The following is a 27,455-nucleotide window of genomic DNA, read 5'->3' as shown; positions in this document are numbered from 1 at the left end:
ACATATTAAAATTTATTTTCAGTTATAACTTATGTTGTATCTTTAGCCTGCCCTGGACTTAAAATATTTTTATTGGTGGACAGTCTTATTTTAATGTATACCCTAGACATGCCAGATCTCTGTTATTTTACATTTTTATTTACATATTCTGAGAGTTTAATTTTTCAAGTCCATGCTGCAATGAAGGGCATGTTCAAAGCTAGAGTCCATGGCTCCATCATTATGGAGTAACTGCTACATGCATCTTGCAGGGCATGCACCTCATAAGCTTGTTGGTGCAACATGGCTAGGTTTGTAGGTTTGCTTTCACCTGTTCTTAGATAATGATGAATTTCATGTCATCAAAATGTCTACAGTGTGTATAGGCAAGTGCGTGATTGAGAGGTTCCAATGCTGCAACGGAAAGGCTCACCATTTCCGACCTGTGGTACTGGAACCACATCGTGCATCATATATTTCAGTGTCCAAGACCAGTCTGTACATTCAGCATCATGTCAGTATCTCACAAAATTTCTTGTAAGTCCATAAATGCTTTCACCTTATAGGGTCTCTTGTAGCTTCTAGCATTCCTCACTGCTACAGATTAACAGAAAACGTTTGGCTCATTGTAAGCACCCGCTCCTTTGTTCACTACAACACACGTAAGTGTAACCTTTTTATAGCACCAAGCATTTGACAATTGAATAGTTCCTCTTGCTGTTTGTCTTGTCAATACATATATTGTTCATATAACATATACAAAATAAGCATTACAATTCAACATTATTTGATTTAACCTACGCATACATAAGCCTATCTCTACATGTTACTGATGCATCAGGTACATGAGTGGTACAATGTATACACATTCACATCCAGATCTATAACCATATTTATAACTTGTGCAGAAAACATTTCAGTGCCACTGTATGTCCTTTAAGGTTTTACTTCCACCCTTAGGATGCATATAACAACATTTTATGACATTTTCTCTGATCATTCAAAGGTTGCTTGCCTCAGACATATTTGTAATGAGCAGGTAGCTCCCTTAATCTCTGAGTTGATGCAATAGTGTTACCTTACATAGGATAACAGTTAAAATAGTTGTTTTCAATTTCAAGGTCGGAAAGAACATACACATATATACAGTTTGATGATATGCATAAGCCACTGTTCTCACATTTTGTCTGACTCATGTGTCTGTAAGTCCAGATTGCTAACAAAAGAGAAGAAATCTTCATTACGCGTTAACCAACACAAGCAATCATAATTATGCTTAGCCCTGCGTCTCCAAGTCCACTAGGAAAGTGTCGACTGATCTGCAAGGAATGGTGGCAGGAAATGAAAAAGCATTTTTTTATCTGCTGCTGAAATCCATTGTCTACACACCATAGAATAATTGAGTAAACTCTTTGTGCACACTTCTTTGTACCTTTGTGAAACTACTTACTTAGTCTTCACTGAACTAATTGCAGATTTCTCACATTGCAGTGTCACATAAGTAATCAATATTACTTGTGTCAAAGTACCTGTAGTGATGTAATTCAGTGTATTTAACTTATATCCATATCTTTAGGATACCACTCATGTTTATATAACATACTTAAATAAGTCACTACGAAGGTTCTGCCAGGAAAATATTGTAGAAGAACATTCAGATAAGTCATGATCCCATGTAAATGCATCATGAATACTCATGTTTTGTGCTCATATCAGTAGCTTGTGCTTTTTAATACATGGTCTGACCCCTCTTTGCTTCATTTAACAAGATTCCACATACTGTCATTTCTTCATATATACACACTTATTCACACTATCACATTCATACACATATTTATATGTCTGTAAATCTTCTTTATTGTAAACCTCCTTACTGTATTTGTTTTATCCTTATAGTGTAGACTCCTTCATTTTAATAGTAATTAACTAATATTAAAACCTCCAGAATATAGTGTATTTGGTGGCTAGATGTCAAATTTGCTTTGCATCCAATGTACTAAGTGCCGTGTTGGCCTGAACTGTTTCTGTACATGCACTGAGCTTACTGACCTATGTGTTAGCTCCTACTGCACCTGTGCATCCTCTCCCTCTCATAATTCTATTTCATGTGTTTACATCTCAAGTGCATTATCACATTGTATATGAGAAATGTACATATTATAGAATGAATTGACGGATTTTCATGCTTCATATAGCCTTCTGACATTAAACAGAATCTGAAATTACCATAATTCACCTTGCTTCCATTTAAAAATTTATAAATAAATAAAATGAAAATTTTCTCTTAAAACTAAGCAAACAGTTGTTATATACATATTATATTGAAATATTTCATTTGTTCATGTACAGTACTTTAAGTGAGGTTTGACCTTTGTCCAATTCTTTTAGTGTACAAACTCTTACAGATCCTTCTGAGGATAAAGTCCCTTGTCCTTTCCACTGTTAGGGTAGACTAATCTGTATGCTCATGGACGTGGGATTTTAGTTAGCACGAATTGTCCAGTGTACAAAAGCTGCCATTTATGACTGAGCTTCCCACATTTCAGAGATTTAGAGTGTGTTCATAGTAATACCTCTTGCCCTACTTGAAATTGTATAGTGCGCCATAATCTTGTGTCGTACAACTTTTTCCTCTGTTCAACCTTTTCCTCCAGAGTACTGAAAGCCTGGTGTACTTTTTCTTCAAGTGACATCTCTCCCATAGGTATCTTGGGAAATGATTTTTCTCACTTGTCAACTTCTATCCTTTTAAACATAAATTCAGTAGGTATAAAACCAGTTGAAGTGTGTAGTAAGTTGTTAATGATTTGTTGAAATGGTGAGAGAAACTTGACCCATTTTGTGTGCTTCCTGTGTGTGTAGATGTGTATAAATATGTTCAATTCTTTGAATAACCCATCTATTGGGCTTGCCTCATGGTGAAATCTGGATACTAACATGTTTTATCTTCCAGAATGAGATTTTCACTCTGCAGCGGAGTGTGCGCTGATATGAAACTTCCTGGCAGATTAAAACTGTGTGCCCGACCGAGACTCGAACTCGGGACCTTTGCCTTTCGCGGGCAAGTACTCTACCATCTGAGCTACCGAAGCACGACTCACGCCCGATACTCACAGCTTTATTTCTGCCAGTATCTCGTCTCCTACCTTCCAAACTTTACAGAAGCTCTCCTGCGAACCTTGCAGAACTAGCACTCCTGAAAGAAAGGATACTGCGGAGACATGGCATAGCCACAGCCTGGGGGATGTTTCCACAATGAGATTTTCACTCTGCAGCGGGGTGTACGCTGATATGAAACTTCCTGGCAGATTAAAACTGTGTGCCCGACCGAAACTTGAACTCGGGACCTTTGCCTTTCGTGGGCAAGTGCTCTACCATCTGAGCTACCGAAGCACGACTCACGCCCGGTACTCACAGGTTCGCAGGAGAGCTTCTGCAAAGTTTGGAAGGTAGGAGACGAGATACTGGCAGAAGTAAAGCTGTGAGTACCTGGCGTGAGTCGTGCTTCGGTAGCTCAGATGGTAGAGCACTTGTCCGCGAAAGGCAAAGGTCCCGAGTTCGAGTCTCGGTCGGGCACACAGTTTTAATCTGCCAGGAAGTTTCATGTTTTATCTTGTTTGTGTTAGTAAATTCCTTCCATCTATTGCCTACGAGGTATGAGGCATTGCCCCTTAACAATATTTGTGGCTTTCCCGCTCTCAGGAGATAATCTTCTGCAATACCCTAATAATAGAACCTACTGTCACAGACTGCATTGCATACAACTTAACATATTTTTTGGAAGCAATCATACAAGGAAATAACATATTTGGCTTCTCCCTTCCCCTGAGGATAGGGTCCAGCATTATCCAAGGACACTAATTCTAAAGGTTTTGTGGGCACTATAGGATGTCTTTAGGCAAGTAATGCACTTCTGAATTTTTTGGAGAACTCTTCTCCACAAGTTGGGAAAATAGCAGTACATATTTATCTTGGTGCATCTGGAAACTCCAGAGTGACCCCATACATTGTGAGTGTGCAAAATGAAATCATTTATGTAACTTGCTGTTAAACACACACACACACACACACACACACACACACACACACACACACCACTGTTCTTGATTCATTGCATGGTGATGAAACGGAACTCTCTTGTATATAGTACAGAATTTCTTCAAATTCTCATTGTTATTTTCAGACAATGTCAACCTTACCTTTCTCCATTGCAGGTCTCCCTCTTGCAACTGCTCCAGACTCTTACACATCTCTACATATACTTGAAAAAAGAGACAGCATTGGTCGTATATTTTTACTATTGCAGAATCGATTTTCTGTCACTGAGTGACCATCTTCAGTGCTATATTGTATAACTTAAATTGGGATGCACTGTTGACACTATGCATTACGGCGATCAACATGGAGTCGCCAATCAACAACATCTCTACATAATATGGCTGTTGTGTCTTGTCCTGCCTAAGCAGAACCATAATTTCAGAATCCTGTTCTGTGAGTTCTAAGAATTCATTGAGCCCTTGAGATAACCTTGACAAGGCATCTGTGATTACGTTTTGCTTACCCTTGATGTATATGATTTCAAAACTGAAGTCCTGCAACTACATGCACCATCTGAGTAACCATCAATGTAATAATTTGTGCACCAGAAGAAAAGAAAGTGCTTGATGGTCACAGTAGCCTTGATGTGCTTGCCTCATCATTAGTATTCAAATTTCTTACATGACCATATAATCCTGAGAGTCTCAAGCTCTGTCATGGATCATGACCACTCACATTCAGAAAGTGTTTGACTAGCAAAACTGATTATCTTAGGTTCCCCCTCTTCTTCAGTGATATTAAATAAGCATGCTTCTAGCCCCTGTGAAGATGTATGTGCACTCAAGCAAAAATCTTGTGACATTGCAGAGCAGTGTAGTATGTTTGAACATAGCAAGGCTTCCTTTATTTAGGTGAAAGCTGCTTGACATTGATCAATCCATATCTGTGGATTGTTTTTCCTCAAAAGATTCAGCAATGCGTCATTATTCAGTAACTGATCTGGAATAAATTCCCTAAAAAATGAAACCACACCCAAATATGCCCTGAGTTGGTTTTTATTCTGTGGCAGTGGGAAATGTTTGATCACATCAAGTTTTCCTGGATCAGGCAGTATACCATGTGGCAAGATAATATGACCCAGGAATTTGACCTTTTCTTTTCCAAACTCTGATTTCGTGAAATTAGCTGTGGTCCAGTGTCCTGCAAGTCAGTATAATACCTGTGCCAAAAGCCTCACATGTACTTCCCATGTAAGAGTAGCCACTAAAAGGTCATCAACATAGAGAGTGACTCTACTGAGGAGTTCTGGTCCCAAACTTTGTCCAATGTGGAAATAAAAACACCTGCACTCATGTTCAAGACAAACAGCAAAACACAAAATTCATTTCTCCTGCTCCCTCCATACAAAGGCTGTGTACTTCCTACTACCTTGATGTAATGCTAGTTGTCAATAAGACACTTTTAAATTAAGTATAGTGAATTATTTAACATTGTGAAATTTCAGTAAATGTTCTTCTGGCTTGTGAGGACTTGTCCTGACAGGAACAATGATTATGTTTATGTTTTGGACATCAAGCACAAGCCTGACGCCACCATCGAGTTTGGTGACAACTAAAATAGGGCTACAATATCAGGAATAGGAGGGCTGTATGATCTTCCAGTTTATCATCCTTTCAATTTCTTTCCTCACAGTTTCTCTTTTTGCCCAAGGAATAGGATGTGGGGGGGGGGGGGGGGGAACCAGAATGTCTTGTGTGAGTGAACATCCATTTTACACTCATAATCCTTTATTACCCTAGGGCACCTTCTAAGTACTTATGAATACTGAAGTATTACTTTTTGTAACCTTTCCTTCTGATCCTGTGACAAACAAGCAGATTCACTTACCTTTGTTTGGACAGTCTTTGGGTTGATGTCTTCTTCAGACAGCTGGTCACCTTTTTGTTTATCAAGAGACAGTGTGTTTGGATATGGCAATTGTACTCTGATACAAGTACTCGGTTTGAAGATATTGATTCCAGTAAGACAGCTTACTACAAGTTTTTTCACTACCAGAACAATACTTTGAGGAAAATTGCTGATGGTAATGGGTATTAATGCCTGAAGTTCAACTCCTTTTGACTTATGCCCCACTGTGGTCAGAATATGACAATTCTGCACTTGAAAAGTTGGTATGTAACATTGCCTTTGCAGCTTGTTAAACAGACCTTGTAATATTACATTTGTCAATACACCCATATCAAGTACCACAGGTACATCTAAATCACATACCTGGGCATTAATTACAGCTTGCACTGAGTCCTCATTAGCTTTGTCTATGTTGTTTGCTTCTTCCTGACACAGTTCTTCTTCCACATCTGCCCCTAGGTCATCTGAGAAAGTAATTTGAAATAAATTGCATGCTCCCACCCCTTTTATTGGTCTGTGAATGGGGCTTATCATGGCCTGTTGGAGTTTTCCTGATTTGTTGGTGGGTTAGCCTCTTCATTGTGAGTAACTTCAACTATTTGCACGTTGTGGGTTTGACCTCACCAGTTTGTGTCCTTTATTGCCCTGGAATAAAATGCTCCTTGACCTTGATCCCCACTGGATATGTAATTATTATTCCACTGATCATAATTCCCAGGTAGAGGATTGATGGGTGGTCTATTTGTGGTTGGTTCCTGCCAATTGCTGTGTTGGTTATTGACACCCACTGGGGGTGTGTTGTGAATTTGTTAACCACATCTCTCTGTCCAGTACAGGCCAGTCTATTGTAATTCTGCTTGTGACTTCCCCTGAAACCTCATTTGTACTTTTGGTTTCCCCTGTTACCACAATTATTTATTGTATTATTGTTGTTGCACAGGGCTTACCGGTGCCAACCAGGCTGGTTGCCATGTTGCTGTTGACTATTTTGCAGAGGCACACACTGTGTATTAATGTTCTGTGGTTGTGATGGCCCCTCATCATGTAATAGATCAATCCAGTTGAGTACATATAAGAAATATTCTATATCATTTTCAGGTGTAGTCATCAGCTTTCGCTGATATGGGCTGGTAGGCAACTTTCCAGTATCTTTTATAGGTGCACGTGGGAAACTGAGTTTTGTTAAAGCATTTTTCAAAATACTTCCTCAGTCCCCCATGTTTATTACTGAATGGTGGTAGGTTGAAAACCTCTCAACATAGCCTCTCTTGGACTGCTGTGGACCAATATTTGTCCAAGAATGTCAGTTCAAATTGCTCTTGGTATGGCATCTCTCAGCCATATCTGCTTCCAACAGTAAAACATCACCCTGTGTGTACCCAATAACAAACTGGAACTTCTGTGGTCCTGCCAGTTGCAGGTAACACATTGCAAAAAGCTCTGATAAACCCTATGGGGTTTGTTCTCTTACCCTCTGTTGAAAAAAATCAGAATTTGCCTGTTATGGAGCAGACACTTGTCTACTAATAAAATAAACAAAAATGCAGTATTGTCTTTTGCCACAGTGGCATTGTTTGAATGCATATGATTATGCTCTGGATATGTTTGGGCAACTGTTGTTGACATTGGCAGTGCCTGTTGTATTATGTAATTCCTTTCTTCTCCATCTGAAGGGCTGGTAGCAAATGGTTGATACGTATTACTGCTATCTATCCTGCCCAAATGTACCTGACTGCTTGCTGTTGGCATCTCTCTTGTGACATCTGCAACATTAATTAGACTGCTCTGCAACTTCTCTTCTGCTGCCTTTAAGCCTAGCTCAATCCTGGCAATCAATTAGTTTTCCCTTTCCTTTTCTATCCCTTCAGCTGCTTTGGTATAGGTCTCATGCTGTTGTATAACCTTCTGTGCGAGGGTCTTTCCCTTATCTAGCGTTTAGCGTTCCCGCTTCAGCTTTGTTGTTTAAATTCTTTACCTCCTTCTAGATTTTTTCTTGTGCTGTCTTTATGAATTTACTGCCTAAATCTAAATTACTCAGTTTTACTGACAAACCCTGTACTTCTTCTGGTAAATCTTTACATAAAGATTGCAACTCATTAGCAGTACCTTTCATAGTTTCTAAATTTTTGCAAATTTCCAGCTGAGCCTCTTGCATCTGAGTCTTTACATGATGAAACTTTTTCATCTAGGTTGTTTATCTCCCGAGTCAAATCAGTGAATAATTCCATCTTTAATTTCTTCCCCATTTCTGCAAGTTTGCATGTTAAATCATTAGAAATGTCAGTGCGTAGATTTTGGCCTAAATTATCAAACCTCTGTGATAGATCATTCTTAAAACCATCAGATGTTTGCTTTTCTTCATTTTTAACGTCACGAAATTTTTTGTCAGGTTTTTTGGTTTGTTGTGTTAAAAAATTATTAAATAAATTCATCATTAGGTCAGTGAGGCCTTTATACATGTCATGCATTGAATGCATTGATGATGCATTTGCGTCTTATGTATTTATTGTGTCTTGTTCTGTTACATTTGAAACAAATTCTCATGATGTGGAGAAACTGAAATTTACTGATTCTGCACTAGCTTTTCTTTCACTGGCTTCATGCGCAAAAATGCTTCTCGATGAGATTTGGGAACCAGTCTCATCTACCGTGAACATGATAGCGTCATGAGGTAAGGCATTATTGTCATCAGCACAAACTGAATTTGTGTAATATCCCTGGGGATACGATTGACATTTTCGGTGTCACTATCGTTTGTCGTGACACTTATTGTAGCAACATTTTGGATCTCTATACTGTTTTCATTAACAGCACAACCTTTCTAACTGATTCCATTTTGTAAATTTTTTGAAGTTATGAATATAAAATAAAATTGAGTTTTAATCTTAAAATTAATTGCGAGAATTTTCTCGATCATTACATGATGTGTTCTATGCCAGTATTGCGGCTTATTGTTGCTGTTTACAATTTTTGAATCCACATTCCAAAAAATCAAATTAATGTTAACCCAAATCTCTACTGCTTTAAAAAAATTCTGCAAATTTATGATTGAACAGGGTAAGGTACTAATTCTACTTTTGATTGAGGCGTTACAAAGTGCAGTCATGCGAGGTACGATTTGGAGTTCTTTCCTACTTACATGTTGTTGGTACAGTTCCTCCAATTAACCATTTGTAATTTATGCATAGCAAGTGGTGTTTGATGTTGGTTTTCTCTTGGTAATATTCCAATCATGAAACAAAGTAAATCTTAAAAAAAAAAAAAAATTAATACAACAGAATGTTACACAACATGTTTTATATTATGTAATTATTGAACCTGTATAATCTACCTGGCACCATCCAGGGAACAGTTGCCAGTTCTACTGATTAATTAATAATTGTAAGAATAATAATTATTATGGAAGTTTGGAGGCACTGCACAAGAGGCTCAAGAGTGGTGAGTCTGCTTGGGGATTGCATGTCTGAGCTAATTTATGCACAGCGATGCACCCTCCAGTCAGGCCTCTGATTGTTAGTATACATGAAGAATCTGTAATGTATAATATTGTATTATTAGTAGATAGTTGTTCAATCCTTGAAGTTATTTACCTCCTCTTCTTCTTTGAAGATGATGTTACAGCGTCCGGCTTGCTCTGCTTAAATTTCTTGCTTCTCCAAAGTATTACAGGTACTGGTAACACAGATAGATAGAGCGGGTGATACAAGGAACTAATAAGGGACATTGACTTTGTTCCACAAGAATTGATATATTTTGCATTATTAGACAGAAATCCACATCCTTTCTACATCATGGACAGGAAAAGACAGACAGTACAAAATCAGTGAAACATCCAACAGGAGTTTTTACGCACATAAGAAAATCAGAATTCCTCATCTTTTCTCACTAGCTTCACAGGCCTGATTGCTGTGGGCATACTGTGTTTTAATCTTTGCTGTAAAGTGCTTAGGCAAATGAATGGATAAAAATAGACAGAAAAAAATGAAATATTTTTCCATGTAGGCAAACCACCATAAATCCTGATAAAAATGTCATCAAATAATTTTCATATATACTAGAAGAAGGGATCAGTTGTTAGGGCATATTCTTAGGCATCAAGGGATCGCCAATTTAGTATTGGAGGACAGCGTGGAGAGTAAAAATCGTAGAGGGAGACCAAGAGATGAATACGCAAAGCAGATTCAGAAGGATGTAGGTTGCAGTAGGTACTGGGAGATGAAGAAGCTTGCACAGGATAGAGTAGCATGGAGAGCTGCATCAAAGCAGTCTCTGGACTGAAGACCACAACAACAACATATACCCAACATCTTTCCTACAATATCTTTTACACTACATCATGTACTACACATGTGACCTATGTATTCTCATTCCTACAGTATGATTTTTGTTATAGTTTACTGTATATATTTATGTAGATTGCCATGTTACAAATACACTGGCTTATGTGTGAATGTAGATGTTCCAAACATATACTGTTATGATGACCTAATGATATATTTGTAGAAAGAAATAAACACAACATTTTATTACACATTTAAGAATAGTGCACTTCATGTAGGAACATGGACATACAACAACACACTGCTTCAAATCATAAACAAAACAAAGAATACACACATTTAGAGTACAGAGGTTTTGATAGTTTTCGACATAACACAAAACTACATGCCATAGTAGGAGAGAATGAAAAAGCACAACAAAGCTAGACTCAATACTTAAGTAGATACTACGGATGAAAAGCTGTGATTTCCAGCCAGTTCAGAGTGCTGAGATACTGTTGACATTTTGACAAGGGGCATGATCATTATCTTCTGAATGGAGACCTGAGAGCTTTTGATCATGCCAGTTTATGTTCATATCAGTTGGGTATAACTTGTTACATCTACTGAAATGTCTGTTATTGTGTAATATTTACAAATTTTGTTGGAAGAAACCTATACAACCTGCATTCTTCATGTCATCTGAGTCTTTACATGCAGATGCTACCAACATAGCATGTAGACTCACATTTAGAAGGGCTATATGTTCTGTAGACCATTCTTAGACAGCCTGGTATGTGAGGTGCATGATATGCTTTCATTGTGTGGTTTGGCAACTAAATTGTCTGAGTGTTGCATAAATATGCAAAAGGTTCTAGGTTTCATTTCCAGTAAACACGGTTACCACACTACTCATTATTTTTGTATTTATTTGAATTGCCAGTTTTACAGGGCTTCACATTCAATACTAAATTATAAAGATTCCTATAAAAAGTTCAGTGAATTGGCCTGTACTTGAATAGCAACATATGTTAAAAATGTGTGCATCTTGACACACATGTTGTGAAGATTCATGCCACAGTGAAGTGGAGCTATGCATAAACTGATTATTTTTCCTTCGTATGGATCCACAGTCATACAAAACTTACAGAAAGATATAACTGCCATTTGACTGTATGATATACTTTATTACACTATCTAGATTTCAGCCTTAGGCCATTTTCAAGTGTTACCAGTGTCAAAAATCATCTGATGTCTGTGGAACACAAGTCAGATGACAGTTATATCTTTTTGCAATGTACAAAGATCAGCATTTGTTACCAACTATGAAATATGCAACAGAGCTAATTGCATTGTTGGTGAAAATGTACAGAACAGAATCTCTGAAAAGAATAATTGCTTGTGATTGACTGAAACACTTTGAGGATGGAAAAGAAAAAGCTGATGATGCCTCAAGAAGCATAACAACAGACAGCATCAAGCTGGCAACTGTCTCAACATGGTTGATGGAGTAACTGAGAAGGAAAATGTTGTATTTGCCACTTCCCACATCTTTAAAAGGGTAACCTCCAGAATTCCAAGATCAAGACAATTTTATTCGCTTTTTCCAATACCAATTGCTTCATCCAAAGAAAATTTGTAATTTTCTCAAAATTGAATCTATTTGTCTGTTATGGATAAGTTTCTACTGTTCATCCATTGTTTTTGACCAAAATTATGAGCTACGGTGTGTGCAGGTTTTTGAATAAGTCCTGCATAACTGTTCTCAGACATTTGTGATATTCCCCAAATCTGGCACAGAGAGACTTGTTTAATGGAGACCAGAAAGGCTTACGTTTTGCATATAAACTGAGTGTCTAAAGGTATACTTTTGAATGATTTATTGAATCATTCAAGGAAATGTACACCCACTTGCATGGAAGCATATAATATTAGTTGGGGGTGACTTTATCCTACTGAGTATAAATGGGGACATCTATAGATTCAATGCAGGTGGCATGGACAGACAGTCTTGCGAAGTAGTTCTGAACCCATTTTCCAGAAATGGTCTTGAGCAACTAGTTCGACAACCCATGCATGCTGGAAATATTTTAGGCCTTGTATCTACAGACATACCTGGCCTTATGTGCAGTGTCATTACAGTGACAAGAATTAGTGATCATGACATCATTATAGAGTCAACAGTCACAATTTAGTGAAAAGAAGACCAGGAGAGTTTTTATGATGGAAAGAGCAGATAAGTTGTTTTAGCAAACTACTCTCTTAAACAGTGAATGGACATCATTTAGTTCCAAAGTGAAGGATGTGGAAGAATTATAGGAAAAGTTATACTGATTACATATTGCACTCTCGAGAAGTATGTGCCAAGTAAGGGCACATCCTGATGTGCTGTAGCTATAACAGCTCCATTGATGAACTCACCTCCATTCTGGGGCACACTGTTGATGGATCTATTATTTACTCTGTTTTATGTATTAAACAAGCCAATGTGACACATTTGTTTTATAAGTAGAGTATGCTCTCTTTATGTTTGTGCAAATTGTGCACAGTAATATTATTTCTGGAAGATCCTAAGATCACAGCCAGACTCTCTCGAAACTGGTAATAGAGGAAATAAAATAAAAGTATTACAACACAGGAGCTTGGCTGCCAACTATTCTTATTTATGAAGCAGAGATTGTTGCATGCTCGATTCAGAAAAGAATTTTGAAATTTTGATAGCAGAATCTAGTAGAAATCCATACAGTTATAAAAAGATCAATGCACAAAGCTTACGGTAACTTCAGCTATTATATGGTAGTGCAAGATGTTGCCGAGAACCCAAGAATATACTGGTCCTATGTTAAACTCACTAAGCACCTTGAATGTTGCTATTCAGTCACTTGTCAACCAGTTTGATGTGGCACTAGAAGACACCCAAAGTAAAGACAATAATATAAATTTCATGTTTAAAAAAAATCATTCATGCAGGTACATCATAGAGACATTGAATCATTTGACCTTCACACGGACTCCCGTATGGGGAATATAGAAATAAGAGCGTCACTGGTGATGAGAAGCAACTGAAATAATTTAAAACAAATAAGTTGTTAACTCCAGGTGGGATCCCAGTTCAGTGGGCTTTGACCTTTTCCTTAGCTTGGATTTATCATGAATCTCGCACCCAGTGATAAGTCCCAAGTGATTTGAAGCAAGTGTGGGTGATTCCTGTATATAAGAAGGGTAATAGCATTGGGTGCAGAATTCTTGAGCATATTCTAACTTAATATAATAAATTTTCTTGGGACAGAAAAGCTTCCGTCCACAAATCATCATGGATTTAGAATGCATCACTCAAGTGAAACTCAGCTTGCCCTTTCCTTGCACGATAACCTGTGAACGTTGAAAGAAGGTCAACAGGCAGAATCCATATTCCCAGATTTCTGGAAAGCATTTGTCTCAGTGCCACACCATAGAAGTAATGAAAGTCCAAGCATATGTGCTAGGTTCACAGGAATATGATTGGCTCAAAAACTTCTTGGGTAATAGAACCCAGTACATTGTCCTAGACAGTGAGTCCCTGAGCTCAACACAAAAGTTTTATCTCAAGTACAGATAGTGTTGAGGATCAGTGGACAAAGTTCAAAACCATCGTACAATGCATTACATGAGTATGTGCCAAGCAAGATTGTAAGAGATGGAAACGAGCCACCTTGGTACAACAACCGAGTTAGAAAACTGCTACATAAGCAAAGGGAACTTCACAGCAAACATAAACATAGCCAAAGCCTTGCAGGCAAACAAAAATTACACGAAGCGAAATGTAGTGTGCGGAGGGCTATGCGAGAAGCGTTCAACGAATTTGAAAGTAAAGATCTATGTACTGACTTGGCAGAAAATCCTAAGAAATTTTGGTCTTATGTCAAAGCGGTAGGTGGATCAAAACAAAATGTCCAAAGCTGTTTCACAGAGGAAGACTGCACTGTAGTTCCTTCTCTAGATTGTCGCGCAGATGGCAAAATGGTAGATATCAAAATAGGTGACAGAGGGATAGAAAAACAATTAAAATCACTCAAAAGAGGAAATGCCACTAGACCTGATGGGATACCAGTTCGATTTTACACAGAGTACGCGAAGGAACTTGCCCCCCTTCTTGCAGCGGTTTATCGTAGGTCTCTAGAAGAGCGTAGCATTCCAAAAGATTGGAAAAGGGCACAGGTCATCCCCACTTTCAGAAGGGACATTGAACAGATGTGCAGAACTATAGACCTATATCTCTAACGTCGATCAGTTGTAGAATTTTGGAGCACATATTATGTTCGAGTATAATGACTTTTCTGGAGACTAGAAATCTACTCTGTAGGAATCAGCATGGGTTTCGAAAAAGACGATTGTGTGAAACCCAGCTCACGCTATTCATCCACGAGACTCAGAGGGCCTTAGACATGGGTTCCCAGGTAGATGCCGTGTTTCTTGACTTCCACAAGGCGTTTGATACAGTTCCCCACAGTCGTTTATTGAACAAAGTAAGAGTATATGGACTATCAGACCAGTTGTGTGATTGGATTGAAAAGTTCCTAGATAACAGAATGCAGCATGTCACTCTTAATGGAGAGGAGTCTTCTGAAGTAAGAGTGATTTCAGGTGTGCCGCAGGGGAGTGTCGTAGGACCATTGCTGTTCACAATATATATAAATGACCTTGTGGATAACGTCGAAAGTTCACTGGGGCTTTTTGCGGATGATGCTGTAGTATATCGAGAGGTTGTAACAATGGAAAATTGTACTGAAATGCAGGAGGATCTGCAACAAATTGATGCATGGTGAATGGAATGGCAATTGAATCTCAATGTAGGCAAGTGTAATGTGCTGCAAATACATAGAAAGCAATATAGCAGGTCAGCAGCTGGAAGCAGTTACTTCCATAATTTATCTGGGAGTATGCATTAGGAGTGATTTAAAATGGAATGACAATATAAAATTAATTGTCGGTAAAGCAGATCCCAGACTGAGATTCAATGGAAGAAACCTAAGGAAATGCAGTCCGAAAACAAGGAAGTAGGTTATAGTACACTTGTTCGCCCACTGCTTGAATACTGCTCACTGGTGTGGGATCCATACCAGATAGGGTTGATAGAAGAGATAGAGAAGCTCCAATGGAAAGCAGCACACTTCGTTACAGGATCATTTAGTAATCGTGAAAGTGTTACGGAGATGATAGTTAAACTCCAGTGGAAGGCTCTGCAAGAGAGATGCTCAGTAGCTTGGTACAGACTTTTGTTGAAGTTTCAAGAACATACCTTCACTGAGTAGTCTAGCAGTATATTGCTCCCTCCTACATATATCTCGTGAAGAGACCATGAGGATAAAATCAGAGAGATTAGAGCCCGCACAGAAGCATACCGACAATCTTTCTTTACACAAAAAATACAACACTGGAATAGAAGGGAGAACTGATAGAGGTACTCAAGGTACCCTCCGCCACACACCGTCAGGTGGCTTGCGGAGTATGGATGTAGATGTAGATGTAGATGTAGATGAGTGTTCATCAGAGAGAAGGTTATTGCCTGGAGTGCCTTAGGAAGTGTGAAATGACTGCTTGTGTTCCCTATAGACAAGGTCCATTCAATAAATAACTGGAAAAGTTGAATAAAAAGTACAAAACTTTGACAAAGGTTGTTATTTTTTGTGGTGTCCTAGAACTATTATCAGATGGGGGCTGCTGCCCCTGCCATATGAACATGCTGGGAATCACTGAAACAAGGTGGCAGCACCCTTGCAGATTTGCACCAGTGTGGAGCAGTGGATTGGCATGAGTGATCAGCCCAGTTATTGATTCCATTTTTCTGCATGATGTCTCAACAGCCTACTTAGTCATCTAAGTATCCTGCATAAAAATGGAATCAACATTGCTTCTGAATATCTGAATGCACTTCATTAAACAATCATGCTGTGATACCCTGAGAGGACACAGATTTATAAACTTTTCCAAAAGAGCACTGTCAGCAATGTGGGTTAGTTGAATGGTGAAAATGGGGATTAAGACTGGATTTATTGTTTTCTTTGTTTTACGATAACATTCACTATACTTTAGAGAGACTTCTGTTATGAGGGCATAGTGAATGGTTCTCATCATGGCAGTGAAAGACTTTATTTGTTACATCATCCTCTTTTTGGTCAATGCACTTTGTCCACCCCCCCCCCCACCCCCCCCCCCCCCCCGCCCCAATGATATATGTTTCATCCATGAAGTATGAATCTGGCATGTACGAAAAATATCCATCTTACAACAATGTGAAAAGAGTGGAATTGAGTAGTAGACAGCACATTGAAAAAATAATGCTAGACATTGTTAGTTGTCATACTAAGTCCTCCATCACACATAGGCAAACAAAACACACACACTTTCATGCATGCATAACACACACACACACACACACACACACACACACACACACACACACACACACACACATGGCTAGTACCTCTCTGTCATTCAACACCTCCTATATGTGGTGAGTATCAATCTATCGTTTTCATATTGTTATTTCATCCCAGATTTTCCATTGTTTAAATACCTATATAAGACTGTCAAATCTCTTCATGTGACTCACCACATTTTCCAGCCACACATTTCGTTGGAATAGAGTGGATATTCAAAAAAATGTTATTTCAGGTTCTTTTTTTTTATTGTTGAAGTGATATTCATTTTCCTGACAAAAGATGTTTCTTTCCTCTTGTGTAATTCAAATTTCTTCTCATTTTCTTTTTCGTCTAGGCAATGTAGAAGTCTTGTACTATATCTTTTGTCAGTTATTATTTTACCCTTTGATAGGTAATCAATAGAAACTTCCCTTTCGCATCCTAGAGAAGATTTTCCAATTTTTCTGATTTGTTTTTGTTTTTGATTAACTGAATTTTAAGGTTGATGACTTTCTATCTTTTTGCTTTTAGGTCATTTGAGGCAAATTTCATGTTTCCCATTCATTGTGTGCATTTTCACATTAGTGTCAAGAAGATAATATAACAAGATTTATAATATCTTCTTGACTGTGTTTAGAGTATCATTTGAACTCCCAAAATACAGTGTTTGTCCTAGGCAAAGAGTTTGTCAAAATCATTTTCTCTGTTACTCTTATGAAATATAGTTCCTCCTCCTCCTCTCCCACTGCCCCCTCCCTCCCCCTCATAAAGCATCATTTCCAACCACATTGTTCTCTTTCCAGAATTAGTAGCTTGTGTAAGAGGTACATAGTGTAACACATCTACATATTTTCTGTTTTATTCATTCAGGAGACAGAGGTGAACGAGGGAGGCCTGGAATTGATGGAGCAAGAGGAGAAACTGGTAGAGAAGGTCCCCCTGGACGAGCAGGTGATAAAGGTGAACCTGGATTAATAGGCCCACCTGGTATCCAAGGAGTTCGTGGGCTCATTGGCTTTCCGGTATGTATTTTAATACTGGTAATTCTGCTTTTTCAGTTCTAAGTTACTGAATGATAATTAGTATGTTTCTCTACACACTTGTAGGGGTTTGGACTGTAGGTGGATAGGAAGAATTCCTCTAGATGACTCAAGAGCCATGTGGGTAAGATGTCCTCACCTTCATTTCAGATCATGAAGATGTCATCTGAATGAGGTGAAGGGTTTGAGATCGTGGGTGGCTGGAAAGGATGGGCCATAGGTATTGATGACACTGTCATGATCTGGACCAATGGTGAAGGCACCTTTTCCACATTCCAGCAGCACCTCAACACCTTCTCCCTCATTCACTTCACCTGGTTCTCCTCAGCACAATAAACCACATCCGTCCATGTCAACCTCCACCTCATAGATGGCTCCATCAGTACTCTGTCTACATCAGACCTACTAATGACCAACAATAATTTCATTTCAACATCTTCCACCCATTCCACTCAAAGAAGTCCATTCCCTACAACCTAGCCACCCCTAGTCATGGCATCTACAGTTATGAGCAGACCTTCTCCAAATATGCCATGGGCTTTTGCTGAAGCTTTCAAAGACCGAAATTACCCTCTCTTCATTATCCAGAAACAAATTTCTCACACCTTGTCTTCCCAGTCACCTACCATCCCCCATACACCCAATTATCAAACAGAACTGGAACAACTGAATCACATTCTCTGCCAGGATTTTGACTAGCTCTTGTCAGACTATGAAATGAGGAATACGCCCCCCCCCCCCCAAACACACACACACTACCCTCTCCACTTCTCCCACAGTGGTATTCCTCCACCCACCCAACCTATACATATTCTTGTCCATCTGTAATTCCACCTCAGCTCCCAACCCTTCACCTCATGGATAAAATCTGTGTAATAGATGATAATCTGTCCCATACATCCTCCCACTATCACCCAGTCCAATCGTGTCATAGGCATCTCCTAACCCAAAAAATGCAAGACCACTTCTGAAAACAGCCATGTTTTCTACCAACTTAGTTGCAGCCATGTGCAAGATTTTATGTGAGTATGACCATGAACAAGCTGTCTCCACACAAATGGTTACCCCTGAATTGTGGCCAGTAGACAGCTGGATCACCCAGTTGTTGAGCATGTTGCCCCACATAGTGCTTGTGTTCAGTGACTTCTTCACGGGCTGTGTCATCTGGATTTTCCCCACCAAAATCAGTATGTCTGAATTACGGAGATGTGAACCGTCCCTACAACATACCGTGCATGCCCATAACCCCTCTGGCATCAATCTTCGTTAGTCCCTATCCCAAGGTGCTCCAACTCCTGTCTCACACAAGCCTTCCATCTCACAGCACATTTGGATAGTCCTTTCTCCTTCTCTGATTCTGTACTCTCCAGTCCCCCCCCCCCGCCCCCCCCCAGCAGACTCCTGATGCTGTGCTGCTGCACCTAGCAGCCTACCATCTTGTCCCTGCAACACCCCTACATTCTCTCACAGGCAGCATTACAGCACATCACCCCAGCAGAGACTGCTGCTTACCACAGCCAGGTCTTTGTGCCCAGAGATGACAGTGGCCATATATGTGTGAACTATGTGTGTATGAATGTGGCCTGTATGTTTTTCTATATCTGAAGGAGGCTCTCTGGTAGGTTAGTCTACTTGTAAATATACTTTTAAATGTACCAGTCTGCACTAAGTGCCTCCTTTATGTGGTCATCAGCAATCTATCCTATTTCAGGTTGTTGTTAGCTTTCATAAAAATTTACGCACACTGCAATATTTTTAATTTTTATTGTAATGATACAAAGGATTCCTATTGTTGCGTATGTATCTCTCTCCTTTGGCTAACAAAACGTAACATATTAGGGAAGGAAAGTAACATATCTATTTCCTCTGATCTTACTTTCAGGGCCCAGCTGGGACCCCAGGAATACCTGGTGCCCCAGGCCCAAAAGGTGATCCGGGTGTGCCTGGAGAACCAGGTCAGCCAGGCACAGCTGCTGCTGCAGGTGATCCTGGGGTTGCTGGCCCTCCAGGTCCTCCTGGGCCCCCAGGAGAGGATGGTGAGAAAGGGGAGAGAGGCAGCCCAGGAGAATCTGGTCCAATGGGACCACCAGGACCACAGGGTTTGCCAGGTCGTGAAGGAGCACCAGGTGAAGAAGGAGAGAAGGTCAGTCAGTGTCTCTCAGTGGACTAGAAGTAAATAACAAGTTTTCGTTACTATAAAGTGATGAAGCAAACAGTGTCCTACTGAGGTCAGCGGTGGCCACAAACAGTGGTCATTGTGTGAGAGTTGTGCTTGTGTGAATGTGTGTGTGCTTTCTGCACCAGAAGACAGCCTCTTGGCCAAAAGCTAAAATGTATAACAGTCCTTTTGTTGTTCCTGTCTGTGACACAATGTTTCCTCTATATGATGAGATTAGATTAGATTAGATTAATACTAGTTCCATGGATCATGAATACGATATTTCGTAATGATGTGGAACGAGTCAAATTTTCCAATACATGACATAATTAAGTTAATTTAACAACATACTTAAGTTAATATAACAACTTTTTTGTGTTTTTTATTTATTTTTTTATTTTTTATTTTTTAATTTTTTTTTCTTTTCTTAATTTATATCTAAAAATTCCTCTATGGAGTAGAAGGAGTTGTCATTCAGAAATTCTTTTAATTTCTTCTTAAATACTTGTTGGTTATCTGTCAGACTTTTGATACTATTTGGTAAGTGACCAAAGACTTTAGTGACAGTATAATTCACCCCTTTCTGTGCCAAAGTTAGATTTAATCTTGAATAGTGAAGATCATACTTTCTCCCAGTATTGTAGTTATGCACACTGCTATTACTTTTGAATTGGGTTTGGTTGTTAATAACAAATTTCATAAGAGAGTATATATACTGAGAAGCTACTGTGAATGTCCCTAGATCCTTAAATAAATGTCTGCAGGATGATCTTGGGTGGACTCCAGCTATTATTCTGATTACATGCTTTTGTGCAATAAATACTTTATTCCTCAGTGATGAATTACCCCAAAATATGATGCCATATGAAAGCAATGAGTGAAAATAGGCGTAGTAAGCTAATTTACTAAGATGTTTATCACCAAAATTTGCAATGACCCTTATTGCATAAGTAGCTGAACTCAAACGTTTCAGCAGATCATCAATGTGTTTCTTCCAATTTAATCTCTCATCAATGGACACACCTAAAAATTTGGAATATTCTACCTTAGCTATATGCTTCTGATTAAGGTCTATATTTAATAATGGCGTCATACCATTCACTGTACGGAACTGTATGTACTGTGTCTTATCAAAATTCAGTGAGAGTCCATTTACAAGGAACCACTTAGTAATTTTCTGAAAGACAGTATTGACAATTTCATCAGTTAATTCTTGTTTGTCAGGTGTGATTACTATACTTGTATCATCAGCAAAGAGAACTAACTTTGCCTGTTCATGAATATAGAATGGCAAGTCATTAATATATATTAAGAACAACAAAGGACCCAAGACTGACCCTTGTGGAACCCCATTCTTGATAGTTCCCAAGTTTGAGGAATGTGCTGATCTTTGCATGTTATGAGAACTACATATTTCAACTTTCTTCACTCTTACAGTTAGGTACGAATTAAAACTTCCTGGCAGATTAAAACTGTGTGCCCGACCGAGACTCGAACTCGGGACCTTTGCCTTTCACGGGCAAGTGCTCTACCAACTGAGCTACCGAAGGACGACTCACGCCCGGTACTACTCACAGCTTTACTTCTGCCAGTACCTCGTCTCCTACCTTCCAAACTTTACAGAAGCTCTCCTGCGAACCTTGCAGAACTAGCACTCCCGAAAGAAAGGATATTGCGGAGACATGGCTTAGCCACAGCCAGGGGGATGTTTCCAGAATGAGATTTTCACTCTGCAGCGGACTGTGCGCTGATATGAAACTTCCTGGCAGATTAAAACTGTGTGCCCTACCGAGACTCGAACTCGGGACCTTTGCCTTTCGCGGGCAAGTGCTCTATCAACTGAGCTACCGAAGCACGACTCACGCCCGGTACTCACAGCTTGACTTCTGCCAGTACCTCGTCTCCTACCTTCCAAACTTTACAGAAGCTCTCCTGCGAACCTTGCAGAACTAGCACTCCCGAAAGAAAGGATATTGCGGAGACATGGCTTAGCCACAGCCTGGGGGATGTTTCCAGAATGAGATTTTCACTCTGCAGCGGAGTGTGCGCTGATATGAAACTTCCTGGCAGATTAAAACTGTGTGCCCGACCGAGACTCGAACTCGGGACCTTTGCCTTTGCCTTTGGTAGAGCACTTGCCCGCGAAAGGCAAAGGTTCCAAGTTCGAGTCTCGGTCGGGCACACAGTTTTAATCTGCCAGGAAGTTTCATATCAGCGCACCCTCTGCTGCAGAGTGAAAATCTCATTCTGGAAACATCCCCCAGGTTGTGGCTAAGCCATGTCTCCGCAATATCCTTTCTTTTGGGAGTGCTAGTTCTGCAAGGTTCGCAGGAGAGCTTCTGTAAAGTTTGGAAGGTAGGAGACGAGGTACTGGCAGAAGTAAAGCTGTGAGTACCGGGCGTGAGTTGTGCTTCGGTAGCTCAGTTGGTAGAGCACTTGCCCGCGAAAGGCAAAGGTCCCGAGTTCGAGTCTCGGTCGGGCACACAGTTTTAATCTGCCAGGAAGTTTCATATCAGCGCACACTCCGCTGCAGAGTGAAAATCTCATTCTGGAAACATCCACCAGGCTGTGGCTAAGCCATGTCTCCGCAATATCCTTTCTCTCGGGAGTGCTAGTTCTGCAAGGTTCGCAGGAGAGCTTCTGTAAAGTTTGGAAGGTAGGAGACGAGGTACTGGCAGAAGTAAAGCTGTGAGTACCGGGCGTGAGTCGTGCTTCGGTAGCTCAGTTGGTAGAGCACTTGCCCGCGAAAGGCAAAGGTCCCGAGTTCGAGTCTCGGTCGGGCACACAGTTTTAATCTGCCAGGAAGTTTCATATCAGCGCACACTCCACTGCAGAGTGAAAATCTCATTCTGGAAACATCCCCCTGGCTGTGGCTAAGCCATGTCTCCGCAATATCCTTTCTTTCGGGAGTGCTAGTTCTGCAAGGTTCGCAGGAGAGCTTCTGTAAAGTTTGGAAGGTAGGAGACGAGGTACTGGCAGAAGTAAAGCTGTGAGTACCGGGCGTGAGTCGTGCTTCGGTAGCTCAGTTGGTAGAGCACTTGCCCGCGAAAGGCAAAGGTCCCGAGTTCGAGTCTCGGTCGGGCACACAGTTTTAATCTGCCAGGAAGTTTCATATCAGCGCACACTCCGCTGCAGAGTGAAAATCTCATTCTGGAAACATCCCCCAGGCTGTGGCTAAGCCATGTCTCCGCAATATCCTTTCTTTCGGGAGTGCTAGTTCTGCAAGGTTCGCAGGAGAGCTTCTGTAAAGTTTGGAAGGTAGGAGACGAGGTACTGGCAGAAGTAAAGCTGTGAGTACCGGGCGTGAGTCGTGCTTCGGTAGCTCAGTTGGTAGAGCACTTGCCCGCGAAAGGCAAAGGTCCCGAGTTCGAGTCTCGGTCGGGCACACAGTTTTAATCTGCCAGGAAGTTTCATATCAGCGCACACTCTGCTGCAGAGTGAAAATCTCATTCAGGTACGAATTAAACCATTTGTGCACCATCCCACTCATGCCACAATACTTGAGCTTGTCTAGCAGAATTTCATGATTTACACAATCAAAATCCGTTGAGAGATCACAAAAAATCCCAATGGGTGGTGTTCAGTTATTCAGATCATTCAAAATTTGATTGGTGAAAGCATATATGGCATTTTCTGTTGAAAAACCTTTCTGGAAACCAAACTGACATTTTGTTAGTACTTCATTTTTACAGATATGTGAAGCTACTCTTGAATACATTACTTTCTCAAAAATTTTGGATAAAGCTGTTAGAAGGGAGATGTGATGGTAATTGTTGACATCAGATCTATCGCCCTTTTTATGCAAAGGTATAACAATAGCATATTTCAGTCTAGCAGGGAAAATTCCCTGTTCCAGAGAGCTATTACACAGGTGGCTGAGAATCTTACTTATCTGTTGAGAACAAGCTTTTAGTATTTTGCTGGAAATGCCATCAATTCCATATGAGTTTTTGCTTTTAAGCAAGTTTATTATTTTCCTAATTTCAGAGGGAGAAGTGGGTGAGATTTCAATTGTATCAAATTTCATAGGTATGGCCTCTTCCATTAACAGCCTAGCATCTTCTAATGAACACCTGGATCCTACTATATCCACAACATTTAGAAAATGATTATTAAAAATATTTTCAACTTCTGACTTTTTGTTCGTAAAGTTTTCATTCAATTTTATGGTAATACTGTCTTCCTCTGCTCTTGGTTGACCTGTTTCTCTTTTAATAATATTCCAAATTGTTTTAATTTTATTATCAGAGTTGCTGATTTCAGACATGATACACATACTCCTGGATTTTTTAATAACTTTTCTTAATATAACACAGTAGTTTTTATAATGTTTGATAGTTTCTGGGTCACTATTCTTTCTTGCTGTCAGATACATTTCCCTTTTCCGGTTACAAGATATTTTTATACCCTTTGTAAGCCATGGTTTGTTACAAGGTTTCTTACGAGTATATTTAACTATTTTCTTGGGGAAGCAGTTTTCAAATGCATTTACAAAAATGTTATGAAATAAATTATATTTTAAATTGGCATCAGGTTCACGGTACACCTCATCCCAGTCTAACTGCTGTAGGCTTTCCCTGAAATTTGCAATTGTTAAATCGTTGACTGAACGTACTACTTTGGAGGACTGTTTAGTATTGCTGAATGGAGCTATGTCATATATTGTAACTAGCTGTGCACCATGATCAGAAAGACCATTCTCAACAGGCTGAGCATTTATCTGGTTAAACTTATCTTGGTCTATAAAGAAGTTATCTATCAGTGAGCTGCTATCCTTTACCACCCGAGTAGGAAAATCAATAACGGGTGTCAAATTGAAAGAAGCGAGTAATACTTCAAGGTCATTTTTCCTATTACCCTCTTTCAGAGAATCTACATTGAAGTCCCCACAAATAATAATATGCTTCCCCCTGTCTGACAGATAGTACAACAAGGAGTCCAAATTTTTCAGAAATAGATGAAAATTTCCTGATGGGGACCTACATACAGTTACAATTATAAATGTGCCTTTCTTTAATTTAAGCTCACAGGCACATGCTTCTATATGTTTCTCTACACAAAACTTTTTTGTTTCTATACTTTTTGCACAATGATAACTTTTGACGTATATGGCAACTCCACCTTTCTCCATATTTTCTCTCATTGCATGTGCAGAGAGCTTATATCCACTTACATTTACCTTTTCCATATCAGTAACAATGTGATGCTCAGACAAGCATAGTATATCTATTTCATCCTCAGCTTCTAAATCTTCTAAACAAACCAGAAACTCATCTATTTTATTCTTTAAACTCCCAATATTTTGATGAAATATACTTACATTATTTTTAATTATACTTTTATGAGAACCTTTCCTTATTCTAACATTTGCAGTACTCTCCTGTCTGAGTTTCTCATTGTGCTTAGGCCTAGTTCCTATACCAGTGGTCACATGGTGTTCAGAGAGGCAGATTATGTCAACTGGGTTGGGTGATTTTAATTCATCAATGCAATTACCTAGGACTGAGATACAACTTGGTGGAGATAAAATTTCTGGTGATTGGTGAAAATTTATAATTGACAGCTGTGATTGGTGATCCAATGTGCTAGAATTGTGCTGTTTAATTTCTTTCCTAAACTGAAGATTTGTTTCAATCCTGACCTCTCATAGAACTTGACATCTTTCTGTCTTACCTATCCTAAAAAAGGTGCTGCTCCAACACCTGTAACCACTGGTATTTTACCATTCATGGCAGTGCCTCCCCCCCTTAAATTTCCTGCTATTACCCCAGCCAGTTTCCCCTTCCCTTTCCTGTTGAGATGTAGGCCATGCCTGTTATAGTCCCACCTACTGAGAGAATCAACAGGAACCACACCAATATGAGCCCCCGCACCCGACCCAAGCAGCCGTTCCAACTCCAAATTAACTCTCCCAACAGAAGAGTTCAAATGAGGCCGGTCATGGCGTCTCAGGACAGATACAAATTCAACATTGGTGAGTCTCGATGCCGACGCAATCTTTACCAGGTCACACTCTATACTGTACCCAGGATCTCTGTCGATGCTGTTCCCTGGCCCTCCCACAATAACCACGGTGTCTTCCCTGGTAAATCCTTTACAGAGTGAACCTAAATCCTCTGTCACCTGATCCAGTCTAGCACTTGGTTTGAAAAAATTTGTGACTTGGTATTCTGGTCCTAATTCCCCCTGCAGAAGTTGGCCTACATCTCTGGCATGAGAACTGCCTAACAACAAAACTTTCTTCCTTTTCGATGACTTTCCTACATTCTTTTTCAATTTCCTATTGAAAGTTTGTTGTGTCCTGTCTACACCTACCTCTGCTTGAGGCTCATCAGTTTCTAACTGAAGCAACAGGTCAAACTTATTTTTGACATTCACCACAAAACTGTCAGACTTAGTTCTAGGCCTGTTCCTTCTGCTGCCTGTTGCCACTTCCCACCTCTCTTTGCCCTTCTCCCTCCTTAACCTGTCCAGATCTTCCCTAGCCTGATCTAGCTCAGCCTGAAGGGCAGCAATTTTCCCCTCCTGTTCCACTATCTTCCTATCTATGCTACAAATCCTACATAACCACTGCTGAGTATTTCACATGATGTTGGTTTTGGCATTCGTGCTGGTGTTTGTATCTCACTTGTCAAATGATTCACTTTGCCCACCAGGCTTATACCTGCACTTCAATATTTCAGCCATGTACAAAGATATGAAGAAATAAAAGTCCTTCCACCTCTACGGTATGATGCTATAAGTTTCACGTCAACATACAGGATGTGTAAATAAAGTTTCAAGACTGATTTTTTTCTTGAGTAGCAGTGTGCACGCAGACCAGTCTCACCACCTGCACCATGTAGTGGTTGGTGTTGGCTAAGCAAGCCAGGTGTCAGCATTTGCCAGAAAAATGCTGGAGTGAAAACATCGTGAATGCAGGGAGTGTCAGTTTTGAGACGTCGAGAAATCGGAGAGTCCAAAATGCAGCACCTTTTGGAGCAGTGATGTTCGATCAAATTTTGTGTGAAACTGTACAAGACCAGTACGAAAACATTTGAAATGATTCAAGAGGGCTATAAAGAATACGCCATGTCACGTGCCATTGTTTTCATGTGGCACAAGAGGTTCAAAGGTGGCTGCGAAGACTTGGAGGTTGATGAATGCTCTGGAAGACCTTCAATGAGCTGAACTGATGAAAAGCTGGCCAAAGTGCATCAAGTTTTAAACAGTGACCGATGTCTCAGCATCAGAATGATTGCAGATGAAGTGGGTTTGAATCACCAAACTGTGTGACAGAAGATCTAATGATGAGAAAAGTGTGCACAAAATTTGTCACTAAAGTGCTCTCAGATGAGCAGAAGGAGAGGCACCCGGCTGTTTCGCAGGAAATGCTTGAACATTTACAAACGGAACCTGATTTATGAATAAAGTGGTCACTGGTGATGAGACCTGGCTCTTCGAATATGATCCAGAGTCAAAGAGGCAAAGCTTGGAGTGGCACACCTCCACATCACCAAAGCCGAAAAAGCCTGCATGAGCAAGTCACGTGTGAAAAGCATGCTCAATGCTTTCTTTGACACAAAAGAGATGATCCACAAGCATTTTTGCCTGCTGGACAGACTGTCAGTGATCAGTATTATACTAGAGTGGTCCACCGTTTGAGGGATCAAGTATGCCCATCCTGCCTGGA

At 39.9% G+C, this 27,455-nt stretch overlaps 1 protein-coding gene across 3 annotated transcripts in view; it reads left to right on the top strand.

The window, feature by feature from the left end:
• Positions 1–27,455, top strand: part of LOC126194725 (collagen alpha-1(IX) chain-like) — a 419,736-nt gene that overhangs the window by 315,027 nt on the left and 77,254 nt on the right. For all 3 annotated transcript variants that reach the window (XM_049932976.1, XM_049932975.1, XM_049932977.1), the window contains 2 exons: positions 17,456–17,607; positions 19,508–19,768. In XM_049932976.1, the coding sequence (XP_049788933.1) occupies positions 17,456–17,607; positions 19,508–19,768 (413 nt within the window). The remainder of the gene's footprint in view (positions 1–17,455; positions 17,608–19,507; positions 19,769–27,455) is intronic.

Source organism: Schistocerca nitens, chromosome 7 (assembly GCF_023898315.1).
Source record: "Schistocerca nitens isolate TAMUIC-IGC-003100 chromosome 7, iqSchNite1.1, whole genome shotgun sequence".
Classification (NCBI taxonomy): Eukaryota; Metazoa; Arthropoda; class Insecta; order Orthoptera; family Acrididae; genus Schistocerca; species Schistocerca nitens.
This window is presented reverse-complemented; position numbering and strand designations above follow the sequence as displayed.